This window comes from Morone saxatilis, unplaced genomic scaffold (genome assembly GCF_004916995.1).
Source record: "Morone saxatilis isolate NCDOM2014 unplaced genomic scaffold, NCSU_SB_2.0 Contig21, whole genome shotgun sequence".
In the NCBI taxonomy this organism is placed as follows: domain Eukaryota; kingdom Metazoa; phylum Chordata; class Actinopteri; family Moronidae; genus Morone; species Morone saxatilis.
In genome coordinates, this window is record NW_023339774.1 from 5,305,758 (window position 1) to 5,322,254 (window position 16,497).

Genomic DNA, 16,497 nt, shown 5'->3' on the forward strand with positions numbered 1-16,497 from the left:
CCCCCCCCCCCCCCCCCCTACTGCCTGATCCTCAGCATCAGTGGATCAAAGAGGTCACATCATGTCTGCTTCCTCTAAACCCACCCAACAGCTGATAACTGCTCGGTGGCCAGAATGTTCGGGAGCGCCGCGGCGGTGTGCTTTTAGTCCACGGAGCGGAGACAATGGCCTGTCAACAGCAGCTTGGCTCGCAGTCCGCTGTGTAATCTGCAGGATGAGTGCGAGCGCTGAGTCCAGGCCTGTTTGTGGGGGGAGGGGTGCTTTACTCTTAGCTTCTTTGACGGACAGGCTCAGGCTGTCCGTCTCGTTGACTATCCCAGCTTAGGCTTTTTGTTACACGTTGTGGGAGTGCTGTGGCTCCTCCAACATCCCATACCAGTAAAAAGAATTCATGTTTTGTGATGGCAGGAAAATCACAGGCGCAGTTAACAACATTAATGAAGTTTGCAAATTCATTTAGGTGTGCCAGTTTTCACACGCCTGTATTGTGCGTACTGGCCAGGGAACACCAGCACACAAACAAAATGGAAAGCGTCACCATTAATATTACTAGTGATAGCTGTGCTGGTCCTGCTGTGACAAATCAAATACCTGCTGTGAAAAAAGGCCGTACAAGGCTCCAACTACAATTTTCTCTCCCCTCACTGATAATATGTCAGAAACGTATCACTCTGCGGAAATAAAGAAAATAAGACTTCATACTTTCACTGCACAAAAAACTAAAAACCTGTCATAGCAGCAAAAGCAGGTGTAATTGATATTATAATGTTACATTCCTTTTGTGTCAGTTTCAGGATCCAGTTAACTTGCATGTTTGCTCACTTTGTTAAAGCTTCTGGCTACACACAGGCTATTATTGTGGAGATGTTACAAAATGGAATAACAAGTCTTGCACTGAGCCAGATACTGGTTTATTAGTTTAATGACATGACTTTACATTGTCTCTGTCTTATCAGGCGGTCCTGACTCTTGTGCCCAGACATGTTTAAACAGAAACTCTTTTAAAAGCAATGCAAGATTTTCTGTTAATGTGCTGCTAATATTTATGTTGGAACTTACTCATGCAGTCCAGCTCTTTTACAGAAATTCAGTTGAAGCACTTCTCAGAATAAGAAAACGGCCGGACCAAATATCTCAGAGTTGTGTCCAAGTTTTACCATAATAATCATCTGATAGGAGTTCTCTACTCTCGTATGACATGTATGATTTTAATTACAGTTCATTTTTAGTTTTTATGTAAAAACAAAGAAAACCAAAAAAAACTTTGTGGGAATTAATAGATCTGTGTTTATTTTTGGAACATTTAAGATCAAGTGACTTCGAACTATTTTGTTTTCTATTTATTATTTTTTTGATTCACTTTTTTCTAGGGGTTCTTGTTTAATAAAAAGAAATACAACCGTTGAGTATGTTTGTGGGGACATAAATAGTGGGTCAAAATAGTTTAAACTAAAACTTAAAAAAAAATAACATGAAACACTGGCCGCGCTGACTGAGGCGAGACACTCAGAGATGTTTGTCCGTGTCTTCCAACAGGGTCCTGGGTGGAGTTAGAGATGAACAGAGGCACAGCCGGATCAGCCCAGCCACCCTCCACAGACGGGCCGGCCCCAGGCCTGCTGCCCCTCCCTCAGGTGGAAGAGGAGGAGGCCATGGTGGGGGGACTGGAGCACGTCCCGTCCTCGTCCTCGATCCACAATGGAGACATGGAGAAGATCCTGCTGGATGCCCAGCACGAGTCGAGCCGCAGCAACTCCTCCTGCGACAGGTAGTGTCTGCCATGCACCCTGTCCCCAGTAGCTCCAGAGTTGCTGTTCTGTATCTGAACATGACCTCTGACCCCCTTGTAGTTGTACATGTTATTGGAAAAAAGCAGCAAAGGCTACTCATATAATTATATTGCATAAATAACATGATAGAATAAACTAATCTTCCTTTAACTCTGAAACTCACAAAATAGGTTGAAGTCAAAAGGCTGCTATATTTCCTAATCTGCTTAACGTTACATACAGATGAAGGCACAGGAATTTCCACCACTATTTCAAAGCTCAAAGGAAGTCATGAGTTGTTGGGCTCATAAAGCATATGTGTTTATAGTTGTGGATGATCGAGGCCACGCGGTGAAGGTGGTTCCTGTCTAATGCTCCTTTTGACTTTCACTCACTTTAGTGCAGCCTGCTTAAGGAGTTTCATTTCATTTTAAAGCCACAACAAAGTCTCTTGTTGTTTTGCTGTTTTTTTTTGTTAACCTGGTATGTAATCAGCAGCTCACTTGCATCCCCTCCAGTTTTTTGAACAGTGTCTCCTTGCAGCAGGAAACACAGTCATGATTGGGTGACATAAAAGCCAGTGGAAAATCATCTTAATCCAATCTTGCTCCACCCAACAGTCTGGGTGGGTTTTTTTTTTGGTCAGTTAAAACCATAATTGTATGATGGTTCAGATGTTGAGAAAACAGCAGTCCTCAATAGCTTGACTGAAACAAAACTTTTCAGTCAAAAGCTTTCAGCCTGGATAGACCAGATGGCTGTTCATCTGCTAATCGCCCAATGAAAGCTCAGGGGGAAAAGTGAAACTTAAAACCTTTTTTAGAAGAGGCATTTAATATTGGTCACTTATCTTCTAAAACCCCTCAACTTCCCTTAATGTCCCAGTGGCAAACTGAAATCAGCCCATAAATCAGGAGTGGCTTCTCTCTCATAATTGCAGTGTCAACATGTTGAGTCAGCTTTGACTGTGATGTGACAGCTGCTCAGGAGCTGAGTTGGCTCCTGGAAATAAAATGACGTCTTCTCGCCTCCTGTTTTATTGAGCACGTAAGAAAAATCCCTGACCCTTTAACTCCCAGCCACATCATGTGCTTTGTGTGTGCTCCTCGAGGCTGAGATAAAGTCAAGCTTATCAGAGAGCCGGGCAGTCAGCGGTCAGTGAGTCACCAGAGGATGTTTGGGAGAGTTTGAGCCACAAACAGGAGCAACAGGAGTAGCATTTGTCATTGTTGCTTTATTGGGTTTATTGTTTCAACCACCACTCAAACTGAAAACATTTTTAATGATGCGAGATGGAGAAAAACTGCCCCTCATAACCCCTCTTATTTGTATATTTATTTTTTTGGAAGATTATATAAGAAAATACTTGATCATCAAAATAGTTGTTTTATTGAATTTGTATAGCCATATATAAATCAAATGAAAAATCCAACCATATAACTTGTGAAAATCTCAAACAAGCACTTTTACCTAGCTGTGTTCAAATCGTCATACAGTTTGTTAGTGGACCCTTTACCATCCTTCGTGCACTGATTGGAAGGGTTGTTCAACATTTGACCTGAACTGTGTTTGAGGTGTTCTGTCACACGATTGCATTGAATGGCAACAAATATTTTCCATTCCCATGGTATAAAGCATATACCTGAGGAGTCAGGAGTTCATGACTTGGCAAATAATGAGGCCTCTGATTTGTTGTTCTTGACTCCGCCCACAGCCCCCCGCGGCCCCACAGTCCCCAGGATGATGGACAGATCATCTTTGACGTGGACGTGAGCGGCAGAAGAGACAGCCAAGTAAGAGCTTGTGTTCCTCGCCGTTTCTCCATCGGCCTGTTGCCATGGCAACCTCAACCACTGGCCCTGAAGTGTGTGTGTGTGTGCGCACATGAGAATGACAACTGCGTCCTGCCTTTAGTTTCCATGGAGACGCCTGCCACACCCAGTGTTGATTCCTGTTTCTTTGACCCAGCATTTGTTGTCACCATTACTTTCACTCTTCTTCACTCTTTTTCTCTGTCAGTCTCTGTCAGGGAACTCTGGAAACTAAACTCTTGTGTATTTTTCTGTAGTTATGAGTCTTCATGTCCATGACACGCCTATACATTAATATCCACAACATGTTTTTAAAGAATAGACCTTTTTCACAGCGGTCATTTACTGTCACATAAAATAGTAGGGTAAACACCGGCTGTTACCAATGATACTAATTAAGCTTCCATTGCATTTAGTGTAGCAGAGCCTTTCTAGTGAGCCGACATACACAATAGCAGCACCCTCACTCTGTTTGACCTGAATGGAACAGAACCCTAATTAGTATCATTGGTAACGCCTGTGTTTACCCTAAAATTTCAGGTCAAAATGGCTGCTGTGAAAAAGGTCTATGGTCATCATGGACATAAAGCCTGAAGGTTGCTAAATTACGTGTGTTTGTGTCTTTAGTCAGAAGAGGACGTCTTGGACAAGGAGAGGGACATGGACATCCTGATGAAGGACGCAGATTGGGTTGCTGACTGGTCTAGTCGACCGGAAAACATTCCCCCGAAGTAAGTATCAACTCAGTAAACACCAACGTAATGTTTCCATGGCAACTGAACACACACAGCTGCTTGTTTGTCCTGAGAAAGTGGTCAGTCATTAGGGCAATAAAGCACAAACATAAAGCCAACTGCAAGAAATTGTGAATGAGGTTGATGTACGTTTTATTGAGTTGAAGGTTTATTGATCTACAAACTCTATTCATATTTTTTCTTTCCCAGACGTTCAGCCCCTGTTATGCTTGACAAAAGGAAATATCTCTGCCTCACAGCTTTGATTTTAGCACAGTCATATAAGCTGGTGATTGAGTGTTTCTGATCACTTTAATGCTCCCATGAAATGATAAAGAGCTTATCTGCAGCTCCTTATTTGTCTGTTTTTTTTCATTGTTTATATATTTGTTTATCATAAATGTATTACAATATAATCCTAGAATAGTCTTTACACCAAAATGGGTAGTGATGATGAATTATTGCTGCATATAACATGTTGTATACATAAATGTTACCCAATGAAATATGAATATGAATTGTGTATTAAATACACTGAATATGTGTCCATTTGCAACAATATTGTCAACATAATCAGCGGCCCTCTGTGCTGCCAAAGCCTTAAACATATATTTGATGATTACTGCTCTTCCATCTGTTCAGGCAGCAGCCACAATAACTGACTGCTGAATTTATCTAAAGATGAAGCTCTTGTAATGATTTCTAAATTATGACCTCAAATTAATGATCGATTGTAAGGAAGGCAGAAGTGAATCCTTCTAGAAACCCAAAGTCGATTTTCTTCCCAAAAAAGGTGAGACCTAAGAGTTAGTTTCAGCTTTTGTGATTGTTGTCTTGGTGGCTTTGGAAACTACTGTTGGGTTACAACTAATTATTACCTTTATGTTTGAATAATCAGTTAATTATTTGTCAGTTCAGTTCAGTTCACTTATTTTATTATCCCAGATGGGAAACTTGCTTTTTGTCAGTCAGGGCACTAACATAAAAAGTACCAAAAACACAAAAATGATTCCTGTACATACAATACATACAGTAAAACAGCATACAAAACCAATGCAAGATGCAAAAATGGAATGCTAAAATTAAGCTTAAAACTATTCAGCGATATTGCACAAGGAACAAGAGTTTTCACTCCTGTTGCACCGTGGTACTCTAAATCTGCAGCCTGAGGGAAGTTTCAAACTCAATGTGAAGGTGGTTTGTACAGTCCAGTATGGACCTGGTCTGTCTTCAGTTTACATGTTTTATCAGACAAACTGTTGACCAAAGTATTAAATGTACAATGATTGAAAACAGAGACAATAAACCATAGATGCTTGGTGGCACATTTACCGTGATTGACAGGTGTCATGTTGTCAGCTGCGCTCTGTCTAAAGTGACCATGATCTGTGCAGGGAGTTTCATTTCCGTCACCCTCGACGCTCAGTAACACTCAGCATGAGGAAGACCGGGGCCATGAAGAAAGGAGGCATCTTCTCCGCCGAGTTCCTCAAGGTCTTCATCCCCTCGCTGCTACTATCTCACATCCTGGCTCTGGGGCTGGGGTAAGTCACAGCTTCACCGAGTGCACATCAGGCCTGATAGTAGCGTCATCAATGAACAATCAGCATGTTGGTTTTTTTAACTAACGCTTTCTAACATTTCCCTGTTGTACATAAATATCCCCAGTAGGGGGAGCTGTATAGCCGCAGACAGCAGTTAGCCGTGTCCCTCCGATAGTGTCTGTCTGAAAGTGGCAGAGCAGCTGCTGACTGAAAGCTGCACACCTGCTGTCTCGTAGAGAGCTGTGACACTCCCAGGAGCTCGTTCTGTTTGTGATAACACATGTTGCAATAATCCCAGCTCCTCAATCAGTTAATGTCAGTGCGATGATATCTCAGATGCCAGTCTCTTGTATGTGATGTGGCATGCAGTGGGTGTCATCAACAGACCTGTCATAATCACAACATCCCCGCTGGCCATTCGACAGTTTATATGGTTGCATAATTAGTTGCTGTAGTGTTCTCACTGAACTGGAACTGTTGTTCATGAGAAAATGTGGCAATAGTTTTACTTTTTGAATCCTCTTTTTGGGTGGTTTGAGTTTCTTTGTTGAGAGAACCAATATATTGGACTGATATTAGCTGTTGAAAGACGCATTGATAATCACCATATATTAATTTCACTTATGATACTATTGATACTGGATTTACTGCAAAATAATTTGCATTTTGGGCATCTATTTTCTTATTAGTTAGTCCCCTAATACAATTGTTATATTATATAAACAAAGAACTAATAATAATGCTATCTAATAAAATCCTATTGGATCAAGTCAGTGTTATGGAGAAACTACTGGTTTAATCTGTTGGCTTCAACATCAGAAACCATATCAGTGTTGCCCATACAACTAATAAACTGGATGCTTTTTTATCAACAATGAAGGTAAACATTTTGTAATTAATTGATTAAAATGTCACATCTGTCTGGAGTGATGAGGAGACTGTAACCTTCCTCAAATTGATACATAAAACAAACAGAAATGTCATATTTCCATCCCTTTTCCACATTTTTCACTGGGTTGAAATTTGACTTTTTTAGTTACGTCATCTTGTTGCGCCCCTCTTCTTTTGCAGTTGCTCAGTGTCTGGAGAACAAGCACCACCAACTGCATAATATAATAGTATTCACATAACAGTAGTGGATGGAAACGCACATTCATTTGGATGGATTCAATTTGGATGGAAACGAGTGCAGGTGAAACTAATAACATTAACGATGGCTCTGTTCCAGCAATTATTTCAATGAAGCAGTTCATGTTATTAGTTACAGCTGTGTACGTCAAAATGTAGTTAGAAAGGTCCGTCCAGCTTTAGTTCCAGTCAACAGTTTTCCCCCTGGTCCTGTGCGATTCCTTGTAATGTCTCCGTGTCCCAGCAGTCAGGCAGTGGTTCTTTAACTGGGGACAGGCGCGGGGCCACCCAGCTGTAAGTCACACTGATGGTAGAGTTTTCCCAGTCTCATTCAGTCGCGTGCTGCAGCAAGGCTGGTTGTTGGATGGTGATATGTAACTTGATCCTTGTCTGTGTACCTTCTCCTCACCAGAGTCTACATCGGAAAGAGGTTGACCACGCCACCCGCCAGCTCTTTCTGAACCCGAACCTGAAGAAAAGTGCCTGAGAAGTGGCCACGAGTTGTTGGAGAAAGTTTTGCTGTCGTGAGAAGAACGCCCGTCTCTCCTCCCTCTGTCCCGCCTGTCCCCCCCCCTCCTCCCCTCGTCCCTGAGATATGACATGTTCTCAGGAGAAATGCATCTGCCTTTCCCTCTATCTCTCCCTTCCTTCGTCCGCCCCCTTTTTTTCTTGATCGCTGTTCTCCGAGTGTCTGTAGATATCCCCTCTCTGTCCCCTCATATCCTTCACTCATTTGTATAAGCTTTTCGAAGAATGAATAAGGTCATATTTCCCTTTCCTCAGTGTTTGGGTTTCAGTGTTTATAACGGGTGGGTTTGCAGGGAGGGTCACGGCATCAAACCAAACTCTTGCCCTTTGATCATCTGACAACAAGTTTTAGAGCCGACCGCAGATTGTGCCACCTACACGAGTAGCCCAGCACTCGATCTCGAAAGGGTTCGACCAAATTCAGAGTCGGCTACGCGAACTGAAAACGTGATCATGCCTTTTTGAAAGTAGCCATTTTTGTTCATTTTCTTTAGGCTTTTTTTATTTATTTTTTTCAACAGTGGTGGTTTATTGAAAAGTTCTAATGATGCGAGGAGTTACCATAGTGGCCATCTCAAACCACAAGCACTCGTGAATTGCACTGGGGGGAGTCTCTGGCTCTGTGTGCCAGACGAGAGAGATTTATGTGACTTTTTCTGTGATGGAAACTAGGAATTCTATTCAATTCTGCATCTGAATGAATATTTCTGCAAAGTGACAATAACTGGAAACCAGGGTGTGGATGTGTGTTGTGCAGGCAGCGTAGTCCCTCTCAGCGCGTACGCAAACAGTATTTTGTGGTTGGGTCTCGGGACCTGCGCTGTACGGTCTAGAAAGGTTCAGTCGTCTGTCCAAATGGACGGTGTCCACGTTGTCCTTCCAGTGAGCCTTCTGGTTTGTCCATAACATATCCTAGAGCTGCTTTGGTCCTGACCGGTCAGTTCCCACTTACTCTAACTCCAAACTGGGCTGGCTATTACATGGGACTCTTATTGTTTCATATTTTTATAGATTTTAAGTAATCAAAAAGCGCCAGGTACCAGAACACCAGATTTAAAAGAGAACTTGTTTTGTTACCATTTGTTTGAGAACTCCTTATTTTTTAAAAAAAATGAGATATTTCATCAAAGATAAAGTATGAAACTTGAAACTTTTAAGATATTGGTTGTCTTAGGTGAATTTTGTTTTAAAGCCGCTATCTTTGAGAAAAATGTCCAGTGGTAGCCAGCCCTGCCTTCTAACACTCCAACAACATTTTGCCAAAATTTCCACAAAATAAATATTTCACGAATCTGCAGATGACGGAATCTGATTCCAGGGTCAGTCCGGGTCAGCCTTAGTGTGGACAAGCAGAAGGTAGCAGGTTGACATTCGCTGGAGTGACACTGCAGACGTGAAGCAGCTTCTAATCGAGTGAAGGGAAGTTTGTTTTTACAAGGCTCTACTTTTTGTGTGAACACAGGTACTTGGCTAGCATGTTCAGTAAGGTATCGGCTACACTGCAGTATCTCTGAGGCTAGACCGTGGTCAGTTTCGTCCCTGTGGACCTTCCATGGCTAGGCCTGGGTCAAATAATATTTGATTTTGAAATATGCCAGATCCCAAGAAGTTATTCTTTTTTTCTGCGGGACATACAAGGATATCTTTTGGAGCACACTCATTCCAGCCAGAAGTAAATAATACCTTTTAAAGATCTGGTATTTCAGTTAAATAAACTTCAGTTTTTCTTCCACTAACTGGTTGGTTGCTGACTACATTGTTGACACGTGTTTTGACATATAGGATGACACAATGAGTTCCAGTTTTAAATGTGAACATCATACTACCTATATGTGACATTTTTGACAGAAAAAGACAATAAGACAGATATGGATGTCTCTTTGTTGCCTTTTCAACAAAGCCTCTCCATGAAATAATTGAGCTGCAGATACTATTTAACCCAGCAGGACGTGTTATCTTTTTGTTTTACCTCTTATGACAGACTCATGAACTACCAGCAGAGACTGTTGTCTCAACCACAGAGGTACTGCGTTGTTGTTTAGTGCGACATACGTGTCTCTGCCTGTGTGTGCGTACAGCGACATTTCAGATTGTTCTTTCCTGTTTTGTTTCGAGTCGTCTGTTTTGTTTGTTTGTTTTTTCCTGATGTTGCAGAAAGATTGTGAACGCACAGAGCAAGTTAGAAAGTGTGAAAATAAAACCCCCTATTGTTGATGGCAGGGCCTAATGTGAATAGGAAATGGAAGGTGTGGAAAGAGATTTCCCTCAGACTGCGATGGTCTAACAGTAGTTATTGTAATGATGCATTTGCTTTGATTTTCTTTTTCCCACTACATTGGAAAAAATGATAAACATTTTGTCATTAAAGATTACCTGAATGAAGCTGTTCACTGAGTGTGCTTTTTTTAAATGTTCACAGTTCAAAATAAATGTTTTAATACTTGTATCCCACAGGAAACCTTCAGTCCTTTAAAGATTTATTGCTGTTAAAGAATATTTATTTAAAGGTCCAGTGTGTAACATTTAGGATGTTCTATTTGCAGAAATGGAATATAATATTCACAAGTATGTTTTCATTAGTGTATAATCACCTGAATGTGAGAATGTTTATACAGTAGCCCAGAATAACTGGCTGTAGAGGGCTTCCCTTTTTGTTGATACTTAAACTGTAATCCTGAAGGACTTAAACTATTTTCATATTTTTTTGCACATTCTTGTCTATAAAATGATGATACAGTTATAAATAATACAAGTTATCAGAGCTCAAAGTGATAAGTATTCTAAAAATGTTTATTTTGTTTGACCTGACTATAATATGAAATCGATAAAAGCAACCATATCTCAAATCTGATCAATATTGCAACAGAAGTCCTGAAAGTGGACAAAAAAATTGATAAGTTTAAGTAAGGCGGTAAAAAAACCAAAGCATGGTTTACATTTAGTATTACCTTACCATCTGCAAGAGCATTACCATCACTTCATTGTTAATTGTTAAAACTGTGTTTCATTTTTTCCGTCTTCTTGTTTCACACTCTGCCAGCCTCAGCAGCTGTCACAGGCCACAGCCATTGTCTTGGACATGATTCCACCGCAGCAGAGGCTTTGCACGTGCCTAGTGAGTTAGCACACATAGCTGAGACCTGAGGCATCGGGCCTTTCAGGAAGTCACAAGATGTTTCCTAACTCGCTGGAAATTCCAATCAGCTCTGCTTGACAGTTACAGTATGTGGATACTCAGATACTCAGATCAGTTAGGAAAGAAAAGCAGCTGAGGGGCAAAGACACTGGGCTTGTCTTTCAGGCAGTGTGTTTATTAGGTAATGACAGCCAAAAACAATTACATTTAGCTTGAAATCTTAGCAAATTATTCATGTTAATGGGTCTGCAAAGGGTTAAGTTGACCGAAGAAGCACTTGAGATTGTTTATTGTCTCTTGTTTTAAATCTGTACCTGAGTTGCCCTGCTGTTTGTTTTTTATAGCCCTTCCTGTCAAATATAACATTTCCAGAAGTGTCAAGTTGTTCTTTGCAGAAACCCCTTCCCCATCAAACCTTTGACCCTTTGTGATTCAGATGTTTTAGCAGCTTGAAAGCAGAGCAGGGAGGCCTTCAGGGTGACACCATGTCAGCACTGATTTGAAATTGCTCAGCGAGGCCCCTGAAGAATACCGCGTCTATGTCTCTCCCCCTGTGTGCTCTCCCTCTCTCTCACAGGAGACAAGAGTAAATGTGTTGCAGGGAGCTGACTGTGGAGGCACTGCACTCCAGTGGCAGACCCTCTGCAGTGCTGATGGTCAGTGGTGCTTTCTGTTATTTCCTTGGAAACATTTCCCCACAGTTACCATAAACTCTCATTTACAACCCATATATTCTACTGTAAGCTGTGCCGTATCCATGTTTTTAATTTTTTTCCCCCCTTAATGTTGCTAAAATGTCGTGTAGGAACCCATCTTCTTCACACACCCCTGTTTAAGCATTCTTGTTAAAGTGTCTACAAATAGCACAAAGAGGAAACATGAAGTGGGAGACGCTTGTCACACATCTATTGCGGATCTTAGTATGGATCCCAGAGTACCCAGCTGTAACACTGTACATTTGCATTATGGCCTTAAGCATGATAGTACTCCTTCCCATGCCTTGCAGATGTTTAGTTTCCTTTTTTCACACAATAACACACAATCTCTGCATAAGAACATCTGCACAGGTAATGTACTTTTCCCTTTAGCTTTATGAAGCTTTATGTATATTTCTACTCTCACACTCTGCACACTGGGGCTTTACCTCTCAGTTATTATTAAAGCTACCCTACATAAAACCTCTCTGCTGTCTCTGCCCCTCCACTACCAACCTACTTTCACTAGAGTTAAGAAGACCCCATCCATAATGCTCGGATTTCACTCGCCCAAAATTCAAAATAGATTTATTAAAAGTAAGCATCTGCCTTTTGTTCTTTAGTGTTGTCAGTCCTGGTTGAAAAATACTAAATATAATTCTGTACTCCACAACATTTCTTTAATCATTGTAGTTACTTCACAAATACAAAAAAAGCATACAAAACATATAATGAGCTTATTAAAATACCACCATTAATATAAAGTATAAAGTAAATATGTTTAACCTATAGCATAACATACAGTAAACATAATATCAGTGGTGGAATGTGATGAAGCACATTAACTCAAATACTGTACCTAACTTGTACCTAACATTTTCCGCTACTTTGTCCTTCTACTGCACTACATTTCAGAGGGAAATATTATACTTCACTACATTTATCTGACCGCTTTAGTTACCTAGCAGATTCAGGTTATTAATACAAAATATGATCAACTTATACATTATATATAAAGTAGGTAAAATTAGCCCTATCTTTACCAGCTGCAACATTATTTATATTCAGTGATCTGTAATTATAATCCAATAATATATATTATTCTGAAATCAGCCAGTCTGCATAATGAATACTTTCTTTTGGTACTTAATACTATTTTGATGCTAGTACTTTTGTACTTTTACTTAGGTAAAACTTTGAATGGAGGACTTGTACTTGTAACAGAGTATTTCCACACTGTAGTATTACTACTTCGACTTGAGTAGAAGATCTGAGTACTTCTTCCACCACTGCATGATATACAGTATACTGTATATTCACACAGAGGCACTTCAGCAGGGTCACAGTTTGATTGTGGGGATAAAACATCTCTTATAGAGGTTCTTTTCACCTGTTGGTGCTTTGAATACTTTACACTTTAGTTGAGATGATGGATACCAGTCTCATATATGTTTGCTTAGAAAAAAGACTGTAAGCAAGGGGAAACAGGTGGTCTGGATCCGTCTAAAGGTAACAAAATATGCCTACCAGAACCTCTAAAGCTCGCTAATTAACGTGTTCTCATTTGTTTAATCCGTATAAACGCTGAGGTGTTAAAACAAAATGAAAAATAGAAAAGCTATTTCTTGGCTGGGAGCTGCTGGCTCCAGCTTTATTTTTACCGTACAGACATGAGAGTGCTATCTATCTTCTCATCTAACTCTCTCAAGAAAGCTAATAAGTGTTCTCATAAAATGTCCAAATGTAGCTTTTTTGATCATAATGTTTTGCGCAATGAGGCTAAATGAAAAAGAGCTACAGAGGCTGGTTACCTTTCTTGTTATTCTCATAGGTGCAACTATGTGTAAAATAAAGATAATGAGACTTTAAATGAAGGCAGTGCATTGAGTCAAATATAGCAGAGAGTCTAAATGAATGGAAGAAATCCAAAAAGGAATGAAGAAAGTGTAGAGCTTCTAGAAAACGTCAAAACCCCCACTTAATGTTCAGTTGACTGAGATGCAGGTGGATGTGACTTCAGGGACATTTCAGTTAACCCATTTAATAATACTAAAATATCAGGAAGGTCACTGGTGATCAAAGTAAAAAAGAAAAAGAAAGAACAGAAAAAGCTATGACTAATGTGTCAGTGATGAGTTACGTCAGGTAAACAATAAGTGATGTGAGAGTAAACCCTCCTGAGCCCTGCTTCCTCCTCAACAACCAGTCCTCCTCCATCTTCCCTATATGGAACCTCAGCACACCTGTTCCCGGCCAATCCAGACACAGTGACACAAGTAGCTCCTCCCACTGCAGCTGATGGCGTTACCATGGGTTACAGGGTGGTGGCCAGCTCGTCTCCATCCCTCTGGTGAGGAGACTTTTCCTCCTCATTTCCTCGGGATTCATCAGCACTAACACACACTGTGTGATCCACTGAGAGGAAGAAATCAGAGTCCTGACAGTCTTTCAATAATTAGTAATAATTCAGTGTACTCAGAGCAGCCCTGTGCCAGATTGGCTTGTTTGGATGCTGTGTCTGCAGATCAAGACAGCTGTAGTGTGTCGTAAATGTGAAACATCAGCTGTGTTCATGCTTTATTTATGAAGTATAAACGGATCTTACAGCTAACATAAACTGCAGACACACAAAGCCATAAAACACAGCAGCAACAATTTCTAGTATTCATATTTATTCATAAAACTAACTCAGTGATGTACAGCATTTGACAAAAATGTCTATTCCCGTTTGTTCTGTTTGCTGCTTGTTTCCATCTTCCACAATGTGTGTTAGTTAAGTCCCACTCAGATCACTTTAGTCACCCTTTTTGCAGTTAAAGTGATGGGTTAATTCATATATTTTATATTATTGAAAGAAATATTTTCTGGGTATATATTAGAAACTGTCCTTTAACTTCTAAAACTGTGAGTGGGGTTGACAGCAGAGCCTGCGGGCACACCATGTAGAGGAGACCGGGGGCATTTGTAACAGTTTTTGGTTTTGATTGATTGAAACCTCTTGAACTATTTAGATACAACAAATTGGTTAACAGTCATCAAATGTTTTAATAAGTAATGTTAGAATCACGATATTGATTGATACGCTAGAAGTTAAATGTTACGCCTGCCCCCATCTGCAGGGGCCGATTGTACTAGCATATAGGGGCAGTTGTAACAACACACGTAGTAGGCTGCCTTTACATAAATGCCTAATTATTCCCAAGAATATGGATATAGTTCAAATCTATTGAACCATTAATTCCAGTTTAATTAAAACAGCATAATTAATCATATTATTATACAAATATAAAAATCGTTTCCACTCAGCATGTGCTGTTCAGTGTGCTACAGCTCACATGGACCTTTTTCCTGGTGGATGTAACACAATGCTAGGGTTTCAATATTATAAAGTTTATTTCTGTTCTGTTGGGCTGTCTGGCCTAGCGGGTATGTTGCGACTTTACACAGAATTAACTTATATAACTGGCGACAGCGTTCTGACCAGGTAACACACAGACAGCAGGCGTCGTCACAAAACAAAGAAAAAGAGTCCACAGCCATGCTGGCCGCTCTGTGAGGCAGCAGCGCTTTTAGCTAACACTAATGTCTGCATGCTGGCAGCATATTGTGAACTGCTGCAATGACAATGCTAACATGCTAATGTTTAGCAGTAATGTTAACATATTCACCATCTTAGTTAAGCAGGTTAGCATGCTAACATTAGCTAATTAATGTCATTAGTAGTATTGGACACTTTAAGTTTTGCCCAAGGACCCTTCCAAAGTGAAGAAGACTAAAGTGAACAGTGTTTCTATTCTATATTTTTCCTTTTTTTGTTTTATTTTTTTAACATTTGCACCAGCTTCATGATACATGCTGACTGATTTCAATTTCTTACATGCCTGGATCTGTTTTCTTGCAAAATCAAGCAACCATTAAATTGACTTCAGATTGACAAACTGCAGTGTAAACTAAACAGAACCAATCTAATCTAATCTATTAGGCAGTTCCAGTATGTTTTCACCAGGAGCAGCAGATTAGAGAATCCACACATATTGCTGATCTCACTACTTGTCCTACATCTGTTCCTGGATGCCAGGACCGTGCCCTTCCTGTCCAGAGACCAGACTCCCCCTCTGCCTCCTCCAACTGTTTATCGGGCACGCTGCCAACTTTCCCCTCTAATTATCTAACACTCCCCCCTGTCTCTGCTCTCAGCGGGGGGACATTTGTTTTGTTTGTGTGGGTGAGGGGGGGGGCACACTGTCTCTGCCTTTGGGTGTGGCTGCTCCTCCGATATTTTCACTTTTCAGAATCCACCTCTGACATTTCAGAACATCCAGACTTGGGTCATCCTCTCCTGCAGAGCGACCACCCACCCACACACGCACGCACACAGCAGCACACAGCACACACACACACACAGAGCGGCCCTCTAGGAGAGGAAATATTAGCAGCAAAGCCATTTGCTGCCCACCACGTTGTTATGGAAACTGGGCCGGCATGGACTCAGTGCTGAAATGTTCTCCATGGTCACTTGTGCAGGAGAGGTTTTGTCTGTTATAATGTGAGTCAAGAATTAACAATGAGTGTTAGAGTGAGCTGTTCCTGCCTGCTCTTATTGATCACCATGCAGCACTGATTTATTTATACCTCACAGTGATCTATTCTCTGTGAGGCTCAACTGAAAATGGAAAATGTCCATTACAAACCATAATTAATGAATACACATAGTGCTTACAATGACAATCTAACTTTACTTGGAGCTACATGATAAGTTCATGAAGGTAAATCTGCATCCGTATTTTAATTACTCTTTTCCTTTGACTTTATATGGTGACTTCATTTATTGCTTAAACTGTAGCACATAACATAACTTATAATGCATAAAATTCCTAATATGATAATGTTATGCACAGATTCCAGTGGTTAATACTTTTTCTTTGTTGAATAAAACCCTATATTTAAAAAAAAGATATATTATTGCTTATTAGAAGTATTTCTACGAGAGCATGGAATGTTCTTGTTTTTAAAGTTGTTATCTCAATATCACAAATTATTTATTTAGTTATCTTGTGAAAACAAGCTTTGTTATCTGAAGATAGCGAGATAATCAACCTATTATCACGAGAAAACAAGTTAATTCTAGTTATAATAGGCTTAATTTGAGCAG

The 16,497-nt window shown here is 40.4% G+C and overlaps 1 protein-coding gene across 1 annotated transcript in view; it reads left to right on the plus strand.

Annotated features, from left to right (window-relative positions):
• bnip3lb (BCL2 interacting protein 3 like b) overlaps positions 1–9,896 on the plus strand; it is a 12,473-nt gene extending 2,577 nt beyond the window's left edge. The window contains exons 2-6 of the mRNA XM_035667530.1: positions 1,537–1,768; positions 3,484–3,562; positions 4,208–4,311; positions 5,709–5,858; positions 7,399–9,896. Of these exons, the coding sequence (XP_035523423.1) occupies positions 1,537–1,768; positions 3,484–3,562; positions 4,208–4,311; positions 5,709–5,858; positions 7,399–7,447 (614 nt within the window). The 3' untranslated portion in view covers positions 7,448–9,896. The remainder of the gene's footprint in view (positions 1–1,536; positions 1,769–3,483; positions 3,563–4,207; positions 4,312–5,708; positions 5,859–7,398) is intronic.
• The last annotated feature ends 6,601 nt before the right edge of the window (positions 9,897–16,497 follow it).